At 34.9% G+C, this 23285-nt stretch overlaps 1 protein-coding gene across 1 annotated transcript in view; it reads right to left on the bottom strand.

Moving 5' to 3' along the window:
• Positions 1 to 23285, bottom strand: part of LOC143063304 (dynein beta chain, ciliary-like) — a 99420-nt gene that overhangs the window by 36891 nt on the left and 39244 nt on the right. Inside the window, exons 22-29 of the mRNA XM_076235364.1 lie at positions 22801 to 23034; positions 20524 to 20816; positions 19638 to 19794; positions 14697 to 15191; positions 13730 to 13924; positions 8304 to 8514; positions 7617 to 7893; positions 4882 to 5164 (exon numbers count right to left, since the gene is read on the bottom strand). Of these exons, the coding sequence (XP_076091479.1) occupies positions 4882 to 5164; positions 7617 to 7893; positions 8304 to 8514; positions 13730 to 13924; positions 14697 to 15191; positions 19638 to 19794; positions 20524 to 20816; positions 22801 to 23034 (2145 nt within the window). The remainder of the gene's footprint in view (positions 1 to 4881; positions 5165 to 7616; positions 7894 to 8303; positions 8515 to 13729; positions 13925 to 14696; positions 15192 to 19637; positions 19795 to 20523; positions 20817 to 22800; positions 23035 to 23285) is intronic.

Here is a 23285-nt window from a genome sequence, read left to right as displayed (position 1 = left end):
CAAGTTTACCTTTGTTTACCTCTATTTGCACTTGCACAGGTAATAAATGACCAGAGACTCACACAAAAATAAAATAAATAAAAAATTCAGAATTTAACAAAACTTGTTTATATAACTTTTATTGATGAATATTCAATATTTACATAGATATAGCAAATGTTAGTAAACATGTTTATTTCATCAGTGATTAAAATTTTATTCAGCAATACACAAAAGTACAAAAGAAATGAATGCAGTAGTCTAAGGGTTATATTTTCTATGAAAGCAAGGTACACATTTTCCTGGTAAACCAACAGATTTTTTTTTGTACTTTGATTAGGCCATTAGTTTTCTCTTTTGAATTGTTTTTACATTTTTTATTTCAGGGCCTTTTATAGCTGACTATGCTGTATGTTCTTTGCTCATTGTTGAAGGTGGTGTGGTGACCTGTTGTTGTTAATTTCTGTGTCATTTGGTCTCTTATGAAGAGTTGTCTTATTGGCACATCATCTTTTTATACTTACCATTGATATCGATGATTCATATTACTTTCATAAATAAATATGGAAATCTATTCCTATCAAGATACAATATCCCTTCCTCAGGCACAAATAAAAAGATTGTATGTTTGCCCAAACGCAACCGACCCAAAATAAACCCGCCTACTCAAATTCTTTTTTTGAAGAAATTTTTTTTTCCAGATTTTTTTTGGGTCCGCTCCGTCATCGTACAAAACTTAATGTTTGAAAGTAACTGTGAATAAGATTAAAAGAAAGCGTATAAGAGACGCAGTTAATCGATATTCGATGTTCTCCGTTTTTATCTTCTGATTTAACGAACGTAAAGAAGTTAAACATGTGAAGTGGCACAGTTTTTTTACGCTGTAGTTGTCTGTACTACCAAACCCTTACCTATATGATCAATGTTAATTTCATCGTGTTATCGAATATCTGATAAGAATATTCAGGTAGATTTGTTCAAAACCATGTGCAATTGAATATTTTCAATGTTATTCTGACAGGAAATGGATCCTGAAGTTGCGAATTTACAATCTTGCAAGAAGATTTTGTTTTTACTGAATAAAAAGGAATTATTTCTTGATAAATTGTTGGCTTTAATTATAATCTTCCTTTATCGTGTAAATTAGATGCCCTTTTATTCAAATAGTTCAAATTTACTAGTCTCATTAGACAAGATCAGTACGTTGCTGTTTGGGAGAATTTGATAAAACTATAATTGCTCACAGAATCAGAAATATAATCTTAACTGAATGTAACTCCTTCTGAATAATTTATTGCAATATAAATCCCTTTTGACAAGAGAAATCTGACTTTTGTCAGAACTATTTTTTTCACATGTGCAAAAGTTAAAACATGTTATGGACGCCAGATTGGATTTTTATACAAATTTGTGAGGAAGCCTCTAGAACCATGACCTAATCAAAGAGCTGAATAGCTCTGAGGGGAAAGACGGCCCTTGTTTCTATTTAATTATTTTTTTGGAAAGGGGGGGGTATCTTTTGATAATCTGCATATAAAGAATGATAAAAAGAACAGCTAGAACATGTAGAAAGGTTGACGATATTGAAATCAATTGTTGTTTAATGTAATTTCGTTTCCTTAGTTTAGATTCAATTTCGACCAATGGAAGAGATCTGCATCTTCTAAATCTAAACATATGATTAAAGTTGATAGTTAATTATCTAAATTTCAACGGAATTCTGTCATTTCACAACAACTACAATATTTTTTGAAATCTTAATTGTGTACCACTGAACTGCAGGCTAGGGCCATTTCCCATTTTTTGTGACAGTACTCTTTGATTTTTAAGTTTTTTCTTAAGAAAGTTTGGACTGAAAAATCTATTCAGTTTTAACTTTCCATTGATAAAGTTCCCAGTTACAACTCATCACAGGGAAACAGGTACTAATAAAAAAACAATATGATTGATGTAAACTGTGTGAAGCTTGTTTCCAAATCCTAAATTTGAAATTTTTGTAAATTTCATGAATAAATAGGTTTAAACTACAAAATGCAACAATTTTTTTTTTACCATTACAATGATTATGTTGGTACACAAAAATTTAGTTTAAATGGAAGACTACTAATCCAATGAAATGTCACATTTTAAGTGTTTAGGTACATTAACTTTTATTTTAGTGGATAATTACTCAACAATTGAGGTGCTCCTGAATTGGAGGAAGATTCTCAAAACAGCATTTTTACAAAAAAGTGAAGCTTGTTTCCAAATCCTAAATTTGAAATATTTGTAAATTTCATGAATAAATAGGTTTAAACTACAAAATGCAACATTTTTTTTTTTTACCATTACAATGATTATGTTGGTACACAAAAATTTAGTTTAAATGGAAGACTACTAATCCAATGAAATGTCACATTTTAAGTGTTTAGGTACATTAACTTTTATTTTAGTGGATAATTACTCAACAATTGAGGTGCTCCTGAATTGGAGGAAGATTCTCAAAACAGCATTTTTACAAAAAAAAAATTAATGAAATTGTTTCTCTCCCCTATCTCATGTATCCCCACGATCTTTGTTTACTTTGAAAGTTGTTTATCTACAATTTAAAGTATTGCATGTTGATGTTTGAATCATCTACAGCAAACATTTTTATGTTTAAATTTAACAAATACCAATGTGTAATTAGTGCACGATCTCTGAGAATGATTTAAATAACCATTGAAGGATATCCCTGCTTCTGCGTAGTGTGGCATTCCAAGAATGACGTCACTATAAAATACAATGTAGGTTGGATATATTTAGAATATCTCCTCATACTGATTTTTTCCGGATTGTAAAAAGAAACATAAACAGTGTAAAGAAGAGCTCAAGATACGATAAGTTCGTGAGAAACAGAAGGGAAATGTGTAAAAAAGTGTTTAAATCAAACTATTCATTTCTGGGTCTCCTTCTCTTCAATCTTAGTAAGATTTGTTGGGGGGTTTTCCACACTATAAAAACAAAATGAATGATGTGAGGGAATGTCACTATGGTCAACCCCATAGGGGATTGACGGCTTGAAGCCGTCTTCCCCAAAAATAAATAGTCTTCAGAAAACGTTAACTTCATGCAATTATATTTTATCAATAATGATTATTTTCAAAAATTTAAACTTGATTATTTAAAGAAATAAAATTATAACAAATACGTTTTTAGTTTGGAGATTCTACAGAACATGCTTTGATCTATTTATAGCCAAATTAGTTTACCTGTGTGATAATGTAAACTATAAATTTGTTTTCAAAACATAAAAAAGACACAAACTAAGGATGGTAGATAATAATTCATATAAATATTTTAGGACATTTAATCCATTTTAATAGAAATAGGATTTAAAAACTGCAAACAAATTTAATCATTACATAATCAGCTGATATTTTTTTTACACAAACATCGTGTTGATGGAACTGTTGAAAATCACTTCATAAATCCACCAGCCCTTTCACACAGCTAGCAATTGTCAGGGTTAATAACATCTCAGGATACAAATCATATAGTAGATTAATTTATTTATAGAGGTTTTAAATTCATGGCTTTTGGTTGTCTCTACAAAGGTTTGACGGGAAAAAAAGATATACTGTTTTAAGATCTTTTAATATTTTCATGCAAATTCTGATAAAAAAAAAAGAATTTGCCTACCTACCTACCCACACCCAGTCATCATGGGTCGGGTTTGGGCAAACTGAAATATTTTTAATTGTGGCCTCATTAGGTCTTTCGACTTTTCTGTGGTAAGGCCTATTGTAGTTCTTCTTCTGATTATTTTTTTTTTTTGTTTCTTCTGCCTATTTTTGTTACGCAATAAATATTTGTTTCGCAATATGTCGCTTAGATATTTGGTATATGATATTGAACAGTTTATGCGCCTTTGAAATTTACCCTGCATAACCAAATAATTTTCTTTGTAGGAGTTATCTCCCCGAACACTGCTTTTATTGTGCCCGAATCTCCTCCGCAACCGTAAAAGAAAGCGACAATTATTATTTTATACATTATATCCTTTGCATGATTTGTTCTATTTTGACTGAGGCGATATGAGCACTCCATATGAGAGTTATTTCCCCTTATGCTTTTGATATAAGTGATATGAATTTCTATCTTGTAAACCATCAGTGATAGAGACCTAGGATCTTTTGATTTGAGATCCTTGGCCCAACAAAAGAAAATTAGGTCAAGGTCAAAGGTGAAGGTCATATTCTAAATTTTGGCTTATTTTCACTTATTTCCAAAAACAATATAAGATATCAACAAATTATTTTTACTAAATTGATAGTTACGACATGTCCTAACACATAAATTTTGATTGCAAGGGTATGTTGAACATAAAAGGGAGTTTTCTCCCCTCTTGTATTTAAAAATACACGTATGGTGATATAACTCATTAATTCAGACCTATGGTCTTTTTACTTGAGGTCCTTGATTGATGACCTTGAAATTGATCTCAAGGTCATAGCTTAATTTGACTTTCTAGATTTTGACCTTTGCTTTTACCTCATATGTATACATGATAAAGCCATGAGACGTTTTGCAATAGGTTTCAAACCATTAACTTTGAAAAAAGTGACCTTGTGTAAACAAGAATTAGCTATTTTTTGTACTTTATTAATATAAAAGTATATAGAACCAGATATTTTTGGAATAGGTGTTAAGTAAATATTCAAATAGTATTGGAAGTAACATTTTTCAAACCGGAAGTAACAAATCATCTCCCTTATTTAAAAAATACTGTATAGAAACCATATATTTTTGGAATCAATGTACAATAAGCTACCATTTGACGATTAAAATGACATTTTAAACCTAATCTTACTACTTTCATATTAAAATACAGGGGTTTTGGTGGAAAGACTAATTATCTAATTAGTACTGTCTTAATGTTACCTGATCCTGGAACATGACACTTCCAAATGCCCATACACAAGCAAACACGAAATACAGCTCATACAATTCTTTATGGCAGTCTGGTGGAGTGTTTTCGGGTGTCAGTAGACATTCCAACAGATAACAAAGCATCTGAACCTGACTGATCTCTGGGACTGGCGTCACCTTCTTAAACCTTACACGAAGGGTATCCAGGCAAACTGGTACATACTTGTCAAACAAGATAGTCAGGTTAGCTCTCTCTGACTGGACCTCTCTTGTATCAATCCAGCTTTGAACATATCTAATTTTTGTTTATAAACATGAAAATTGATTAAATAAATAATATATTTAATATTGTACTATTTTGTACTAAAAATAACAATTAATACTAGAGGCTCTAAAGAGCCTGTGTCGCTCACCTTGGTCTAGGTGAATATTAAAGGAAGCAGATGGATTCATGACAAAATTGTGTTTTGGTGATGGTGATGTGTTTGTACATCTTACTTTACTGAACATTCTTGCTGCTTAAAATTATCTCTATCTATAATGAACTTGGCCCATTAGTTTCAGTGGAAAATGTTAGTAAAAATTTACAAATTTTATGAAAATTGTTAAAAATTGACTATAAAGAACAATAACTCCTAAGGGGGTCAATTGACCATTTCGGTCATGTTGACTTATTTGTAAATCTTACTTTGCTGAACATTATTGTTGTTTACAGTTTATCTCTATCAATAATAATATTCAAGATAATGACCAAAAACAGCAAAATTTCCTTAAAACTAACAATTCAGGGTCAGCAACCCAACAACGGGTTGTCCGATTCATCTAAAAATTTCAGAGCAGATAAATGTTGACCTGATAAACAATTTTACCCCTGTCAGATTTGCTCTAAATGCTTTGGGTTTTGAGTTATAAGCCAAAAACTGCATTTTACCCCATGTTCTATTTTTAGCCATGGCGGCCATTTTGTTTGGATGGCCGGGTCACCGGACACATTTTTCAAACTACTAACCCAAAAGATGATTGTGGCCAAGTTTGGATTAATTTGGCCAAGTAGTTTCAGAGGAGAAGATTTTTGTAAAAGATTAGTAAGATTTACGAAAAATGGTTAAAAATTGACTATAAAGGGCAATAACTCCTAAAGGGGTCAACTGACCATTTTGCTCATGTTGACTTATTTGTAAATCTTACTTTGCTGAACATTATTGGTGTTTATAGTTTATCTCTATCTATAATAATATTCAAGATAATAACCAAAAACATCAAAATTTCCTTAAAATTACTAATTCAGGGCCAGCAACCCCACAACGGGTTGTCCAATTCATCTGAAAATTTCAGGGCAGATAGATCTTGAACTGATAAACAATTTTACCCCTGTCAGATTTGCTCTAAATGCTTTGGGTTTTGAGTTATAAGCCAAAAACTGCATTTTACCCCATGTTCTATTTTTAGCCATGGCGGCCATCTTGTTTGGATGGCCGGGTCACCGGACACATTTTTCAAACTACTAACCCTAAAGATGATTGTGGCCAAGTTTGGATTAATTTGGCCCCGTTGTTTCAGAGGAGAAGATTTTTGTAAAATATTACTAAGATTTACGAAAAATGGTTAAAAATTGACTATAAAGGGCAATAACTCCTAAAGGGGTCAACTGACCATTTCAGTCATGTTGACTTATTTGTAAATCTTACTTTGCTGAACATTATTGCTGTTTACTGTTTATCTCTATCTATAATAATATTCAAGATAATAACCAAAAACAGCAAAATTTCCTTAAAATTACTAATTCAGGGGCAGTTACCCAACAACGGGTTATCCGATTCATCTGAAAATTTCAGGGCAGATAGATCTTCACCTGTTTAACAATTCTACCCCATGTCAGATTTGCTCTAAATGCTTTGGTTTTTGAGTTATGAGCCAAAAACTGCATTTTACCCCTATGTTCTATTTTTAGCCATGGCGGCCATATTGGATTGTTGGCCGGGTCACCGGACACATTTTTAAAACTAGATACCCCAATGATGATTGTGGCCAAGTTTGGTTTAATTTGGCCCAGTAGTTTCAGAGAAGAAGATTTTTGTAAAAGTTAACGACGACGACGGACGACGGACGACGACGGACGCCGGACGCCAAGTGATGAGAAAAGCTCACTTGGCCTTTTAGGCCAGGTGAGCTAAAAATGAGAAGTTGATGATTACCCAGACATGCACCTTTACTGTGAAAATTACCTCATGATCATTTTAATTGTTGACACTTAATGCTATTTTCAATACATTCTTATAATATAATGTTGGTTTATTATTAGCAGAAATCCATGAAAACATATCTCGGTCTGATTAAAATGACAACAAAGGAATGTAGTTGATTGTTAAGATACTACATTTTTGTCAAAAATATTTGACTCATGTCAATATCTCTTGTAACCAGTATTATTTTTCAGATATTTTTTCAGAGCAACACTTTTCAATTGATTGAAAAAAACTTCGAAGGCAGAAAATTTGTAGTCAAAATTCAAACAAATTATTTCAAATTCCTATTACTGAACCAGGGTCAGGATGTTGTGTTAGCATCTTACGGATGATATTTGATAGACTTGATGAATGTTGATTTCAAATTCAAGGGACAAAATAGTTGACCTTATATCCTGTTCTTTTTTTTTTTTTTGAGTTCTGAGATTTTGCAACCAAAACAAATACAGCAATGTTATAACGCGTAAGTTTAATGGTAGTATTTCTAACTACACTACTTACGGATTCCAACCAACATCAGCTGCATTGATAAACAAGATTCCTGCCCTTGACACAGTGGCTGGTGTTGCAGTCTTTAAGTGACTTATCTCAAACAGAAGTCTCATGCTTGGAGTCAATGTAATTCTTTCATTACTGGCTAACGTCAATATTTTGTTGTCATCCATTACAGTATTGAGTGATTCAATCCACATTGGATCAATGTCTCCATCAAGTACAATCCACTTAGGATTGTCTGAAGGCATGTTAGCAAGATCTCTCATAAGCACAGAAAATAAACCTATAAATAAAGGATACAGGTGAGGTCTCCACAAAACTTTCATTTTTATACAAATTTAAAAATCAAATGTTAGAACTAGGTCTGATCATGTTCTCATATACATTGCCAAAATACTTGAATACATTTAAATCTTTTTTTGACTGATTAGGATCTGGGACATCCAAAAATTCTTTAATGCACCATAAAAAAATGAAACCACTGCATTTCTCTGAAAAACTAGTGTTCTTATCTTAATGTAGATTTTAAATTTTGACTTCTTTTTAACTCTTACAACATTTTTATTTAGGGGCTAACTTAAGTCTGCAGAAATTGAACGAACAGACAGATAAACGGATGCACAGACCAGAAAACATTAAGCCCCTAAATGGGGCATAAAAAATGAATGAAACAAACTTAAACAAAGAACTTACCATCTTTCCATTCCCTAGTAGCTGGGTTGATAATACCAAACAGTTCATCATTTGTCACAGACTTTGGGTCCAGATCTAAAGCTGTTGGTTTCTTCCCCTGATTTCTGTAGGTTTTAAACAATGATCCCCAAACTTTACTTTTTCCAACACCTGCTGCTCCTAAGTCAAACACAGAATGACGGACCTCAAATAACTCCTGCAGTTGTACCACCTTATCAAAATAAAACATTTTCAATTATAATAATATCAGGTCAAATGAAAGTAGTTATGTTACATATTGTGAATGTTTGATTAAGTTCATTTAATAACACAAAATTTGAACTCAAATTTCGATAAGGAGTTACTTTTTTCTTTTTGCTTGTTAAGTTTTATTTGATTTTCACATTTTATTACATTAAATACCTCACCTTCATAAATTTAGATATCAGTCCACTCCCTGCATTATTCAACCGGAAACCAGCCAGAAAAAGAACCATGACCCCGTGACAACCTCTCCCACCTGACACCTGTGCTTCCTAAACCTTCATCATTTTTTCCGGTTCAACAACGAATGCTGCACGCTTTTGTGGAGGAGGAAAAAGTTTTTTTTAGCAAACAAGTTGTTCATTATATATATAGAAATTTAAATTGATATTTTTGTTTATTATAAGTATATTTAGATAAATTTATCATCATTTTATCTGAATATTATGGATAAAATTCCAGCTTCGGCTACCCAAGATGTAAGTGACAGTCAAATACACACTTCCAACAGTAATTTGTTGTCCCCTTGGCGTTCGGGCACCCATTCTGATGACTTTTGGGATAGAAGTTTGGAATTTCCAGGTGTTTCAGGTGTTGGTATGGAACAGGACTCAGAACCTGTTCCTGTCAGGACTTTGCCGTTCACCCCTGGTGCCAGTCAGTTGAGGCTATCTAGGCCTAGCAGGGTATCACATACCGTTACTAGGCCTGCACAGATACCAACATCTCCTGTGTCTTGCACGACAAGCAGGCAGGAGACTCTACCAGCTGGCATCAGGAGTGACCCCTTTTCCAGGACTAGGTGGCCCTTGAATTTTGCCTACCCTCCCATGCCTATGGGTATGCCCAACATGCCGCCTTATCCCCAGCCCTTTGACCCGTTTTCGGCTCAATCAGTTTGGTCTGGTCAGGGGTTTGGTGGTAGACCATCTTCAGAGCCATCCTCTTTTAAGGATGAGATGAGGAGTCTTACCACGTCCATACACAAGATTCAAGCTACTGTGAATGCTAAGTTCTTGGAGTTTGGTAACAGGCTTGATCTGATGGAGTCTAGGGGTCTGTCTCAGGATCCTGCACAGGACCCTCCCAGACCTCCTTGACAGTTGTTGGAAGACGACTCGGTGTCTTTGGCTCCTAGAAGTCAGGAGGGTAACTTTTTGGATGACCAAGGTGGTATTTCAGATGTTGACAGTGTAGTAAGCACAGAGGGAGATGCTTTCATTCCTAAGGAGCCTTCTTCAGGCAATTCTGATTGCCTTAGGAGTCTGGTCTACTCGATTCGCAGGGATATGTCAGATATGACCATGTCGTCTCCACCTAGGGTTTCTTCTACTCCTTCGGATTTCATGGCTTGCTCAGGTATAGTCAAGCCAGAGTCTAAGGGGTATTATTCTTTTCCAGAGTCGGGGCACTTTACAACTGCTTTGTCTTTTGTAAACTCTTCTCTGGCTGAGAATCTTGCTAACACTAGCAAAACTGGTGGTTGTAAGTTCTCTGGTTTCGGACCTGCCTCTTACCCAGGGAGATGTAGATCTAAGGACTTTGAGATCCATGGATCTTCCTTGGGTATGTCGGCTCCGATTGTGACAGGGCTTTTTCTAGTTTACTTGGTTCAAAACCTTTGGATGGCCCCAGACTTTCTCAAGCTTCTTATGTCAAGTCAGAGAATAATCTGAGGTGTGTGACTTTTGTTCTTGAGACAGCTGAGCACTTTTTGTCAGCAGCTGTATCTCTTTTAAAGGACAAAGGGGAGGAATTTTCAGACTTGAGGTCTATGCTGCTTCAGGTAGACAAGAGTCTTGGAATGTCTCAAATCCTTCTTCTTGGTACTATGGCCAACTTTACTCTTGCTAAGAGACAGGAGATTCTTGATAAATCAACTGTCTCTGAAGCACTTCAGCAGAGACTTGTCAGTTCTCCTTTGTCTAAGGACAAGTTGTTCTCTGTTTCCTTAGAGCAGTTACAGGACGAGTTGAATAAGGCCCCTCCTGTGGTCAAGGTGGATGTGAAGGTCACTGATGGGAAAAGATTTGTCAAGACCACTCAGGTTAACAATCCTTCTTCTTCTCATCAACCCAAGGCTTCTACCTCTTCTTCTTCGAATTTACAGCCTACGAAGAGACCAGCTTTTTCTCGTCCCAACTATTCTAGTGGGAAGAAAGCTAAAGTTGTTAAGGGAAAGAAGCAGGGTAAGTGATGTGTTGTCCCCTCTGTTGAATCGTTCCTCACTGGAAGAGGAAAATTATACTTCTCCTCTTCCTCATCTTTCAGTGGGGGGCAGGCTGTCCCACTTTCTAGATCAATGGGCTCTGATAACTTCAGACAAGTGGGTACTTTCAATTTTACGGAGGGGATTGGAACTTCAGTTTCTGGAACAGCCTCCTCTTTCTCCTGTTCCAATCAATCTGTCAGTGACAAAGGATTCTCAAAAGAATCAGTTGTTACAAGACGAAGTGAACATTCTTATACAGAAGCCAGAAGGGTGTGTTGGAGGAGTTCAATCCTCCTTTTCATCTAGGGTTTTATTCCCGGCTGTTCTTGGTTCCCAAGAAGAACGGGAAAATGAGACCAGTTCTAGATCTTTCTGTTCTCAATCAGTATCTAGTGGTCCCACATTTCAAAATGGAGACCAACAGGTCTATCAGGTCGACTATTCATCTAGGAACTTGGACAACCTCTCTAGATTTGATGGATGCCTATTTTCACATCCCAATTTCTCACAAGTTTCGTCATTTCCTGAGACTGGTTTGGGCAGACAAGGTTTACAGTTTCAAGGCTATGCCTTTTGGCCTGGCTATTGCACCCCTAGTTTTTACCAGGTTATTTCAGACGGTGGTGTCTTATCTTCATGCTCAGTTGGAGGAACACATCAATCTGCTAGAGATGAGAGCTGTCTTCCTTTCTCTCCATCAGTTTCAGGCTGTGGTTCAGGGTCAGTCACTACTGGTTGCCACGGCCAACTCCACAGTATTGGCTTATCTGCAGAATCAAGGAGGGACCCATTCCTTTTCTCTGAATCATCTGAGCAAGGAAATTCTTCTTCTGTGTCACAGTCTCGATATAATTCTGTCAGTGAGACATGTTCCGGGCAGTCAAAATCTTCTGGCGAATGCTCTCTCCCGTTCCAGTGAACACAGAATGGGAAATTCATCCATCAGTGTTTCAGGAGATCATTCTTTGTTAGGATCGTCCTCATATAGATCTTTTTGCCACCAGTCTGAATCACAAGTTGGAGACTTATGTTTCTCCCATTCCAGACGAGAAAGCTTGGGCAGTAGATGCTATGACCCTATCTTGGAAGGGAATGTTCAGTTACATGTTCCCTCCTTTTCGTCTTCTTCCAAAGATCTTGCACAAGATTCAGAGGGATCTTTGCAAGACCATTCTTATTGCTCCGGCTTGGCCACGACAGTCTTGGTTCCCAGAACTACTACTTGTGTGTTGTGCGAAGCCTCTTCGTCTTCCTCTAAGAGAGGATCTACTGTCTCAATTCAAAGGAAGAAAACTGCATCAGGGTCTAGAGAATCTCCATCTGCACGCATGGTTACTGTCAGGAATTCCCTCAGAAAGGGAGGCTTTTCTGAGGGAGCAACCAAGCGTATCTCAGGATCAGTCAGACAATCTACAGGAGCAGTGTATGACTCCAAATGGTCAATTTTCTGTACTTGGTGTCTGTCGAAACAGATTGATCCTATCACAGTTATTGCCAACGGTTAGCGGATTTTTTCCTTCATCTTTTTGAAGAAAAGGGTTATTCTCCTTCTACTATAAAGGGATATTCTCCTTCTACTATAAAGGGATATAGATCTGCCATAGCCAGAACAATATCACTTTCAGGAGGCTCTGATTTTGGTGACAATGAGTTTTTGTCTTTGTTGATAAAAAACTTTTGCCTTAATAGACCTTGTCAAAGGCGTTTGGTTCCTTCTTGGGACTTAGGTTTAGTTTTGAAGGTTCTTCAGTTCCCACCTTTTGAACCTTTACATTCAGCCTCCTTGAAATTTTTATCTTATAAATGTTGTTTTCTGATAGCTTTGGCTACGGGTCGCAGAAGGAGTGAGATTCATGCCTTGTCAATTTCTGAGTCTTGTCTCCGCTTTGCGGCTGATAAGTCTTCAGTTACTCTTCTCACTGATCCATCTTTTTTAGCAAAGAACCAGTTACCTGATAAAGGTTCTGGTTTAATTAATATTCCTGCGTTACCTCCCACGGCGGATAATCAGGTTTTGTGTCCAGTGAGAGCCTTGCTTGTTTACCTAGCTTCTTCAGCTAAATTAAGATCTGCTGGTTCTTCTAGGTTGTTCATTCCTATTAAAAAAGGAATTTCTGACATTTCTGCTAAAACCATTTCTACCTGGATTTGCAATACTGTCATTTTGGCTTATAAGTCTGCTTCTTCTGAAGTTTTAGTTAAACATCAAGTTAAAGCACATGAAGTTAGAGCTTTAGCCTCTTCTTGGAACATTTTTAATTCCTCCTCTATGTGGGAAATCATGTCAGCTGGTTTTTGGAGGTCTGATAGTGCCTTTTATAACCATTATTTACATTCCATGCCTCTTCATTGTGACAACCTCTATTCTTTAGGGCCTTTAGTTGCTGCTCAACATGTTGTTTTTCCTCCTCCTAGTGATGGGGATTCAGCGCTTCGTTAAATTCTGTTATCTAAATTTATGAAGGTGAGGTATTTAATGTAATAAAAATCAAATTTTTAGAATTAAAATTTAGTTTTGTAAATTAAATACTCACCTTCATAAATCAGAGGTCCCTCCCCCCTCCCCTTCATCCCCTTAGTAACTAGCATTTTAAGGAATAAATGATGAAGGTTTAGGAAGCACAGGTGTCAGGTGGGAGAGGTTGTCACGGGGTCATGGTTCTTTTTCTGGCTGGTTTCCGGTTGAATAATGCAGCGAGTGGACTGATATCTAAATTTATGAAGGTGAGTATTTAATTTACAAAACTAAATTTTAATTCTAAAAATTTGATTTTTATCTGAAAATTGTAAGGATTGTTTTTCTTAGTGTACATTGAGATTTTTTCTTGCCTTATGGGTGACTGGGTTGGTTGTTAATTTTGATATTCAGTGTGTATGCAATTCTCATTTTTGTTTCTACATACTAGTATATTGTATAATCAGTATAATCCTGATACTTTAGCTAGAATCTCTGCATAAATCTAATATGAACCTTGAGGATGAAGTTCTCTTCAGGCTGTAACTTCTGATCAGTAATAGCTTTACGGATTTCCTTTTCAAATTCTGGATCTCTTTTTCTTGGCACATTGAGAGCTGGAAACAAGTCTCCAATCAGACCCATGAAAATTGGTACATCATCAGTGACAATCTTTGGAATGTTGAAATCTCTTAGTGCTCTCATCAACACCTGTAAAATGGAATTAAAGGTATTGTTGCAAAATGACCAAACTTTCTGTATAAATGCAAATGTTTACTGTTTTGAGACTTTTTTTATTATTTGAACTCCAAGTTTGAATAAACTGATCTTGGAGACTTGTTTTAAGAGTACGTTTAGCCAATCATAATTGTAAAAGTTTTTGATAAGTCCATATAAAAGAAAGACCACATTCATTAAAAATGTTGTAAATATGATTGAGCCATGAAGAACTTTTAAAAGTTGAATCACTTTCTAATTTCAGCAATAGATTAAACAAAATGTAGCATAATTTTTCATGTTTGCCTTTTAATATTCTTATCCAATATGATATCATTTAAATTTTGATATCAATATTGAGAGGATATCGACCGAATTCTTCATATATAATATTGTGAACTCCTTCTCCATTTAAAATCCACTACACCTAACTATGTTATAAATGAACTTTTTCCAGGATGTCAATGCTTATATTTCTCCATATTTCAAAGCCATATAAAAGATTTAGTTTAACGAGTTTGTCAAAAAGTTGACAGCTAATAGAGATGATGTTTTCTTCCTTTTCCTTAGACATTGTACATTTCGTTATAAGCCTACATACCCATAAATAATTAAAGTCTATAACAAAATCAATATTTCAGCTATTGTATTTAAATATCAAATTCTCTTGTACTAAAGTATTGAAGTCTCAAAATGTAATGGATGGACATTTATGATATAGAAATGCTGCAAGGCATGGACAGTTTATTGAATTACAAGTAGATACCTGATCTTCTGGTCTACTAGGATCTCCTCTCTTCAATGAACCAGCGACTACCAAGACAGATTTAATAGCTCTTAATCCCCAATCATAATGGTCTTGTTTAGACAACAGTTCTTTACATAAACTGTACAATGTAATGAACTTTCTGGCTAAAAGTCTAGCTTCCAGAAAACCTTCTGCTACCAACATGATTTCACAGATTAGTTCAAAGTCTGGAACACACATGGCACAAGGTCTGAACAAGGCTTTTAAGTTTTCTGGTAGTTCTGTTCTTCCAGCATAACCTGGGTTCATTGTTATGAACAGCCCAACAGTCCATTTAATACTAATGTTCTCTCCTTGGAAGTTAAACCTAAGTTTCTTTTCTTTGATAGCATCCTGAATGCTCTTCACCTGAACAGCAATGACTGACAGGACTTCTACTGCAATACGGTTAAACTCATCAAAACATCCCCAAGCACCAGACTGGGCCAAACCTTTGTATATGTTACCAACAGACTGAAAATACATATTCAATTTTGAAATGTGAAAATTTCCAGTTAAAAAAAATAAAGTTAAATATTCATTCAAATGATACTCTTTTTCTATACCTCCTAACATGTTTAACCCCGCTACATTATTTATGAATGTGCCTGTCCCAAGTCAGGAGCCTGTATATTCAGTGGTTGTCGTTTGTTTATGTGTTACATATTTGTTTTTAAGTTCATTTTTTACATAAATAAGGCCGTTAGTTTTCTCGTTTGAATTGTTTTACATTGTCTTATCGGGGCCTTTTATAGCTGACTATGTGGTATGGGCTTTGCTCATTGTTGAAGGCCGTACGGTGACCTATAGTTGTTAATGTCTGTGTCATTTTGGTCTTTTGTGGATAGTTGTCTCATTGGCAATCATACCACACCTTCTTTTTTATACTCCCTCCAAGCAAAATACAAAGAGTTTATTTATACAAACAATTTAGATACAAGAAATAATAAAAACAATTTCAAAGTTAGTTGCATTTCCATTAGGTTTAGTGAACATCATTTGTGTGTATAAAGCCATTGTCACTTCCTTCCCATGTTGATTATGATGCTATATTGCACAAATTATTTCTCAACTTAAATGCTTATAATTGATAATCTACAGGACTGTCATTTATAGGGAATTGTAATTAAGTACCTATTTTAAGAAACAGATATTATTTCTAGTACATCCTGCATAATGTTTATCAAAGACTCTTGATGAACTTAAATAGTCAGTGATTTTGCTAGCGCTCGTCACTTTCGTATTTAACGAAAGGGTTTTCTCATTGACGAAAGTATTTCAAATCAATTTCGTCACTTTGATTTTGAAAGTGTAAAAAAAATTTCGCAATAAAAACTATAAATCTACCTGTCTTCATGTTTTTGACAAGTTTATGACCTCCAGGTAATTAACATTTTCAACAGGTGTTACAAGTTGTGATTACAACTAATCCGCTTATGGCCATCGGATGGGTCACCAATCCGTTAATTATCAATAAACCCCAATAATTGAATGACCATCATAATTATTTCCCCAGGAAGATCAGTCAGTCAGCATTTCAACAACCAGGAGTATAGTTTTGTCATTTAATAAAAAATGTAACAACCCGGACAGTTCGCATTGAATTTCAATATTTCTCAAACGATCACAATCTGAAGTTCGTTTGTCGTAGATTCATCATTCGAAGGCATTTTCGTCATATTTAATTTAAATTTTCATCAAAAACTTTCGGCAATTTCCATTTTAAAATAAAGAACTTTAATGTGTTTATTCAAAACTTTCACGAGTTAAACAGGTGCTTCCTATATTGTGTTCTACGCATGCGTGAAAGTATTCCTTTGACTATTTATAGACATTAAAAATGTAAAATACGAAATCATTTAGAATCAATTAACGAGAGAGACGAATATATATTTAAATCGAAAAATGATAATTTTCTGATGAATCCAGACTCGTTTTGAATTTATTATCCACGTGTCACTTCCCGTTTTCGTTTCATTTTAAAACCGAAAGTAGTAAACGTGATCTATTGTTGATTTGTTTACAGCCTCCTTTCAGTCATTATAATAGTTCCAAAAGGATTTTACACATTTCCAACTTGATAGAAATGATTTCCAAATATCAATTTAGACCTTATATAAGGATAATGATTAGGGAGTGAAATAATCATTGCAAGTTAGTTTCTGCTGTGATTCCTTGTTTAAAAAAAAATAGAATCCAACTTTTGTTGATGAGGAATGACCCCTGGAACAAACTGAAGAGAAATTGTGAACTAAATTTCTGGATTCCATGTCAGAATCTTTCATAATAATGGCCAATACAGTCAAATCATACAATAACTGCCAATCATGCTGGTGCCTCAATCCCTTAAAATCTGACAAAGTCAAAATCTGAAGCTAGTAATATACATCATTGGTTCCTTGCTTTTACACAAAATAAGGTTGATTTTAAAAGCGCGCAAAAGTGACTAAAGCCCTCAAAATCCTAGCTTAAACCCTGTAAATAGTGCAGGGATACAGTCAATCCCCACTATCTTTGAATGATGTCACTAAGGCAAACATAATTGACGAATTTTTTTGGTGAAGGTCAATAGTTGAAAGTGGTATATTCTTTTAAATATTCTTTGAACATAAGCAATTTCCAGACGTCAGTGCTAGGGACAAATATTTCAGAGTCGCATTAAAGCCGATCCTAAGGGCTATTCCAGTAAAAATTATCCAGGGGGGTGGAACGCCACTTATTTTTGGACCCCCCACCTATGGAAAAGATTAAAAAAATACACCCCCACCTAGAACACGTATTTTCTTCCAAGACCCCCTACCTAGAGAAAAAAAATAAAAGTTAGCTAGTTTTTTAAAGTATACAAAAATGTTGCATCCTGTCAAATAAATGTAAAATTTGTTGGCTTATCTATTTCAGTGCATCCAAAAAGGGGGGGCCCCCTGGCCCCCCCTAAATCCGCCTCTGGTCTCAATGGCAATCATACCACATCTTCTTTTTTATACTAGCTATGTTGCTATTAAAATATAAAATGAAACATGTAACAATGTTATGGAGCAGCAGACGACAGATGCAACATGACGGCAATAGCTCACAGTGACCGAAAAAGGGGGGTGCGATTTTAATTATGGCCCATTTTATTTTTAAAACTGTCAATAACATTTTCAGGTACGACATATTCTTCAGGTGGGGAAACTGGTTGGCACCAACCATTTGATGTTTCAGAGTTTAGTTTGAGCCATAAAATATTTTTGGTAGGCACAATGTAATTCTTTTTTTATTTTTTGTATTTCTTATATACATTTTTTTTTCAATAGGCAAATGTTGAGGAAGATGATATACTCTCCTGTGTAACAAGGCCATATTTTTCCGCAAAAATTAGGCCATTTTTTTCCTTCAATACCACCCACGCAACATGCGCAATAAAAATCTAATTGTCTGTGCCAAATATAAATATTTTTTTATGAACCGCATAGTTTGGATGTCACCCACACATATTTTTTTGTGGGGAGACGGTATACAAGGGAGAGGGTACTTGAAGTTGTTATAAACTGTATGCAATAAAATATTATTTGGGACAAAAATTGCAAAGAATTGGCCAGTCCGCCTTATTAAGGACATATTCTTTGCAAGGAAAGAGATTTAAGTACAGCAAATTCTGCCATTTCAATTTCAATGAATATACAATAACTTCTTCCAACCGCAACAATATTTAAGTTAACCTTTATTTACAATGTTTAAACTGGTACTGTTGCCTTGTTCATGTTCATGTTAGTTTTTTTTACATAAAAATTTGGGTCTTCATCGATACCATACTTATTCCAGACGTTCCGTATCAGAGGACATTTCAGGCAATTCCTCTGTACTTCTTGTATCATTATATCTTCATCACGGTGACAAGAATAACAGTATAGAGTACCATTAATTCATAGAACAAAACAACAAATCGCTGAAGAAGTCATGTTTACAAAATGTCAAAATGAGCCAAAGACCAAAAAATGACAAGGACAGTTAAGCGTCTTTTATGGAGACAAAAACTATATTCCTAAAAAGTCTTTGGGGTTCTTCAATCGAAATAATAGCGAGCTAAACTAAATGAGATTATTATAAGGGCTAAATCTCGTCTGTACTAGCCAAATTTAACAAATTTAAAGTTGTTTATAAAAAAAATATATATCATGAATGATGGTTAATTACGTTTTTCGGGTTATCAGTTAGACCGCATGGTTTTATTATTACAATAGGAAAACACCCGAGACGTGAAATCGCATGGTTCTATAATGATAGGTAAACATCCGAGACGTCCCAAAAATATATAGGTGCTCCTATTATTGGAGGAACATTACACAGTTGTGTACACACACATGGCGGCATGGAACACGATCGGAAATTCATTTGACGATATCTAAACGTTTCGAAACGAAGTGAAAAGTATCGTGCGTCACGTGGGCGCTTACATTTGTCACTGTATGCGCCATTTCTTGTCAATATGCGCTATAGGCGCAGGGGGCACGTCCTTCCCGATCACTGGTTTGACAAGAACACAAACGGACGCTTAAAATTAGTGGTCTGCCAACTTTATTTGCAGTCGGATGATCTTTTCAGGAGAATCTTCCTTCATAACAGGGGGAACAATATGTTTAACCTATCATTCAGAAACCCCCCACCAACAGAAATGAATTTAAATCGGGACCACCACCCTCCAGAATACAATTATGTTGATAACCCCCCACCTATGGAAAAAAATATCGTCGGCGTTCCGCCCCTCCTAGGTAAATTTTACTGGAATAGCCCTAAATCATTAAGTGTTATCATTGAATATAAATTATTTGATGGCTATCCTACATCTTTCATCAAAGATCTTAAGAATTACAAATGTTATGATAATAGGACAAAACTGCATACATAAATACTGACAGGTTATTGTTATTTACACATTACCTTGTAGTCCATTTGTTCTGAGCAGTTGAAGACATAAACCATTATACCAAGAGCTCTCCCTAAATCTTTTGTGGTTTCAGTTTTACCAGTTCCTGCAGGACCTGCAGGGGCACCACTCATCACCAAATGAAGGGATTGTGTTAATGTTATGTAACATCTACAATTATAAAAAATAACTTTTTGGGCATGCATATAAAAAACAAAAGTGCATAAACTGAGGTTTCTGAGAAATAATATACAGTAAATTCAGAAACTATTGCGATTTTGTCATTTTGGACTAAATTGTGACTTTTTGATATATTGATAACAAGAATGTGTCCTCAGTACACGAATGCCCCCACTCGCACTATCATTTTCTATGTTCAGTGGACCGTGAAATTGGGGTAAAATCTCTAATTTGGCATTAAAATTAGAAAGATCATATCATAGGGAACATGTGTACCAAGTTTGAAGTCGATTGGACTTCAACTTCATCAAAAACTACCTCGACCAAAAACTTTAACCTGAAGCGGGACAGACGGACGAACGAACGAACGAACGAACGAACGGACGAACGAACGAACGGACGCACAGACCAGAAAACATAATGCCCCTCTACTATCGTAGGTGGGGCATAAAAATTCTGTTTAATTCATATAAAAAAGTTCAAAATGAGAAGTTAAATTATTGTGAGTATACTCCTGTCACATTTTTTGCAATAATGAAAACTTTGCAAAAATTTCTGAATTTACAATAGGCTAGATTCAAATTTTAACTTAATATATACTTGTACAAGAATAACATTCATTTGTCATGGGCTATCACACAATATGATGCCCTGAATTTTAGCTACACTTACATGCTGAAAATTAGATCAAATACAAATCATAGTAAAATTGTATCTTACCTATCTGTCAATGGTGTGATGACAAGTCGTGGAGTGTTGCCTAAATATTCATGGGAGTATCTAAACTGAGCATCACAGATGTTAGCAAAGCAATCTTTCTCATTGTCATCCCAACGATGACGTAACTGCGACAGCCAGGCAAATGATTGAGAACTGTCCACCTTGTTGGCTATCATTTTTGTTATAACATCTCGAGCATGTACATCAATAGTACAGATAGTCATAATTTTCTGACGATCACCTTGGGACAGGTTTCCAATCAACATGGTTATGAGATTGTTTAGCTGAGCAATCTGCAATTAAAGTACATACAATTACAGTTTTAAAACTCGATGCTTGTGTGTAATTATTTAAAGTTCATAAATACTGGATACTACATATTGGAAAAACAATGTTTATTACTGTAAATTCAAAAATTATTACATGCTTTTATTATTGCGATTTTGTAATTTTAAACTTAAAGCAATTTTATTTTTGCGACATTGAGAAAAATCATGTTTAATTTATATAAAACAAGAATGTGTCCTAAGTACACAGATGCCCCACTCGCAATATCATTTTCCATGTTCAATGGACCGTGAAATTGGGTAAAAAATCTCTTATTTGGCATAAAAATAAAAAAGATCATATCATAAGGAACATGTGTACTAAGTTTAAAGTTGATTTGACTTCTACTTTATCAAAAACTACCTCGACCAAAAACTGTAAACTGAAGCGGGACGGACGGACGGACAGACGAACAAACAGACGTACGCACAGACCAGAAAACATAATGCCCATAAATGGGGCATAAAAATGGAATGCAACTTAGTTCAAATACTACCCAATTACTTAATATACCAAAGGCAAGAACAAACACATTTAGAAGATCTTTTTCATAATTCTGGCACAACTTTATGGAATAAACTACCAGAAGCACTACAACACATGTCAAACATAAATACTTTCAAAACAAACTGCTTTAAATTTTTACATGAAAATCCAGGAATTATTTAAAAGACTATGTATCAATTTTGATTATGTATTCTTATGTTTATATCTTTTTTTTGTGATATACATTTGACATGACTCTGTATTTATGTATCCCGTCATACTTTGAACCACACTACTATTTTATCTATTATTACTTTATACTGTTTAGTCACCAGCCCAGTAGTCAACACTTCAGTGTTGACATGAATATCAATAATGTGGTCATTTTTATAAATTCCCTGTATACAAAACTTTGAACTTTTTGAAAAACTAAGGATTTTCTTATCCCAGGCATAGATTACCTTAGCCGTATTTGGCACAACTTTTTGGAAATTTGGATCCTCAATGCTCTTCAACTTTGTACTTGTTTGGGTTTATAAATATTTTTGATTTGAGCGTCACTGATGAGTCTTATGTAGACGAAACGCGCGTCTGGCGTACTAAATTATAATCCTGGTACCTTTGATAACTATTTACACCACTGGGTCGATGCCACTGCTGGTGGATGTTTCGTCCCCGAGGGTATCACCAGCCCAGTAGTCAACACTTCGGTGTTGACATGAATATCAATAATGTGGTCATTTTTATAAATTCCCTGTATACAAAACTTTGAACTTTTTGAAAAACTAAGGATTTTCTTATCCCAGGCATAGATTACCTTAGCCGTATTTGGCACAACTTTTTGGAAATTTGGATCCTCAATGCTCTTCAACTTTGTACTTGTTTGGGTTTATAAATATTTTTGATTTGAGCGTCACTGATGAGTCTTATGTAGACGAAACGCGCGTCTGGCGTACTAAATTATAATCCTGGTACCTTTGATAACTATTTACACCACTGGGTCGATGCCACTGCTGGTGGACGTTTCGTCCCCGAGGGTATCACCAGCCCAGTAGTCAACACTTCGGTGTTGACATGAATATCAATAATGTGGTCATTTTTATAAATTCCCTGTATACAAAACTTTGAACTCTGAGTTCAGTATTTTTGTGATTTTACTTTTTGTTTTGAAGAAATTGTGTTAATTGCATTGTGAGTGGAGTGTGAAGGCCTCAAGGGAGAATAATATTTGTACTAATTGAGCATACCCTCTTGAAAGTAAATAATAACTTTATTTAAAGAACCAATAAGTTTACAAGGATCTATATGAATTTACAAGGTCTATGAACAACATCAACTTAGAAACTTTATAAGAATCCATTATCTAATTTAATAATAAGGACTTAGGTATCGTCAGAATCAGACAAACTTCCAAACCATTCATTTAATCTATAAAAGGATTTACAAAAGATTTAAGTTTTATACCTGTTTCTTGCTATAGTCTTTCAAAGCATTTTCATATCCCTCTTCCAACCTGGCAAATGATATGTTAACTTCTGTTGTCCACCAGATTTGAGTGCCACATAATGCCACTTGAGCTGGAAAGTCAAATAACCACTGGTCTCTTGGTTTTTCCTCATATGATGAAACAGATTCACACATTTCATACATAATAGTGCTACACATTGAATTCAACAATCTCATTAACCATGCTTCTACCTGAAAATTTAATTGATCTCAATATAAAAATGTTCTTGCCAAAAATGAAACTGATATGTTGTTCACTATTAAATGGTTAAATATTTTTTTCCACCTTTATTTTCTATGTTTAATTGTAAAAGACCAGACTTTTCAGAAATATCATAGATGCCAGATGGAAGTAAGGTCAAGGCATAGTAAAATTTGCAACAACAATAAAAGTTTAGTCAACTAGAAAACAGGGAGGACATTGCTAGACAATTTTGTGTGCG

Source organism: Mytilus galloprovincialis, chromosome 2, assembly GCF_965363235.1.
Source record: "Mytilus galloprovincialis chromosome 2, xbMytGall1.hap1.1, whole genome shotgun sequence".
In the NCBI taxonomy this organism is placed as follows: Eukaryota; Metazoa; Mollusca; class Bivalvia; order Mytilida; family Mytilidae; genus Mytilus; species Mytilus galloprovincialis.
This window is presented reverse-complemented; position numbering and strand designations above follow the sequence as displayed.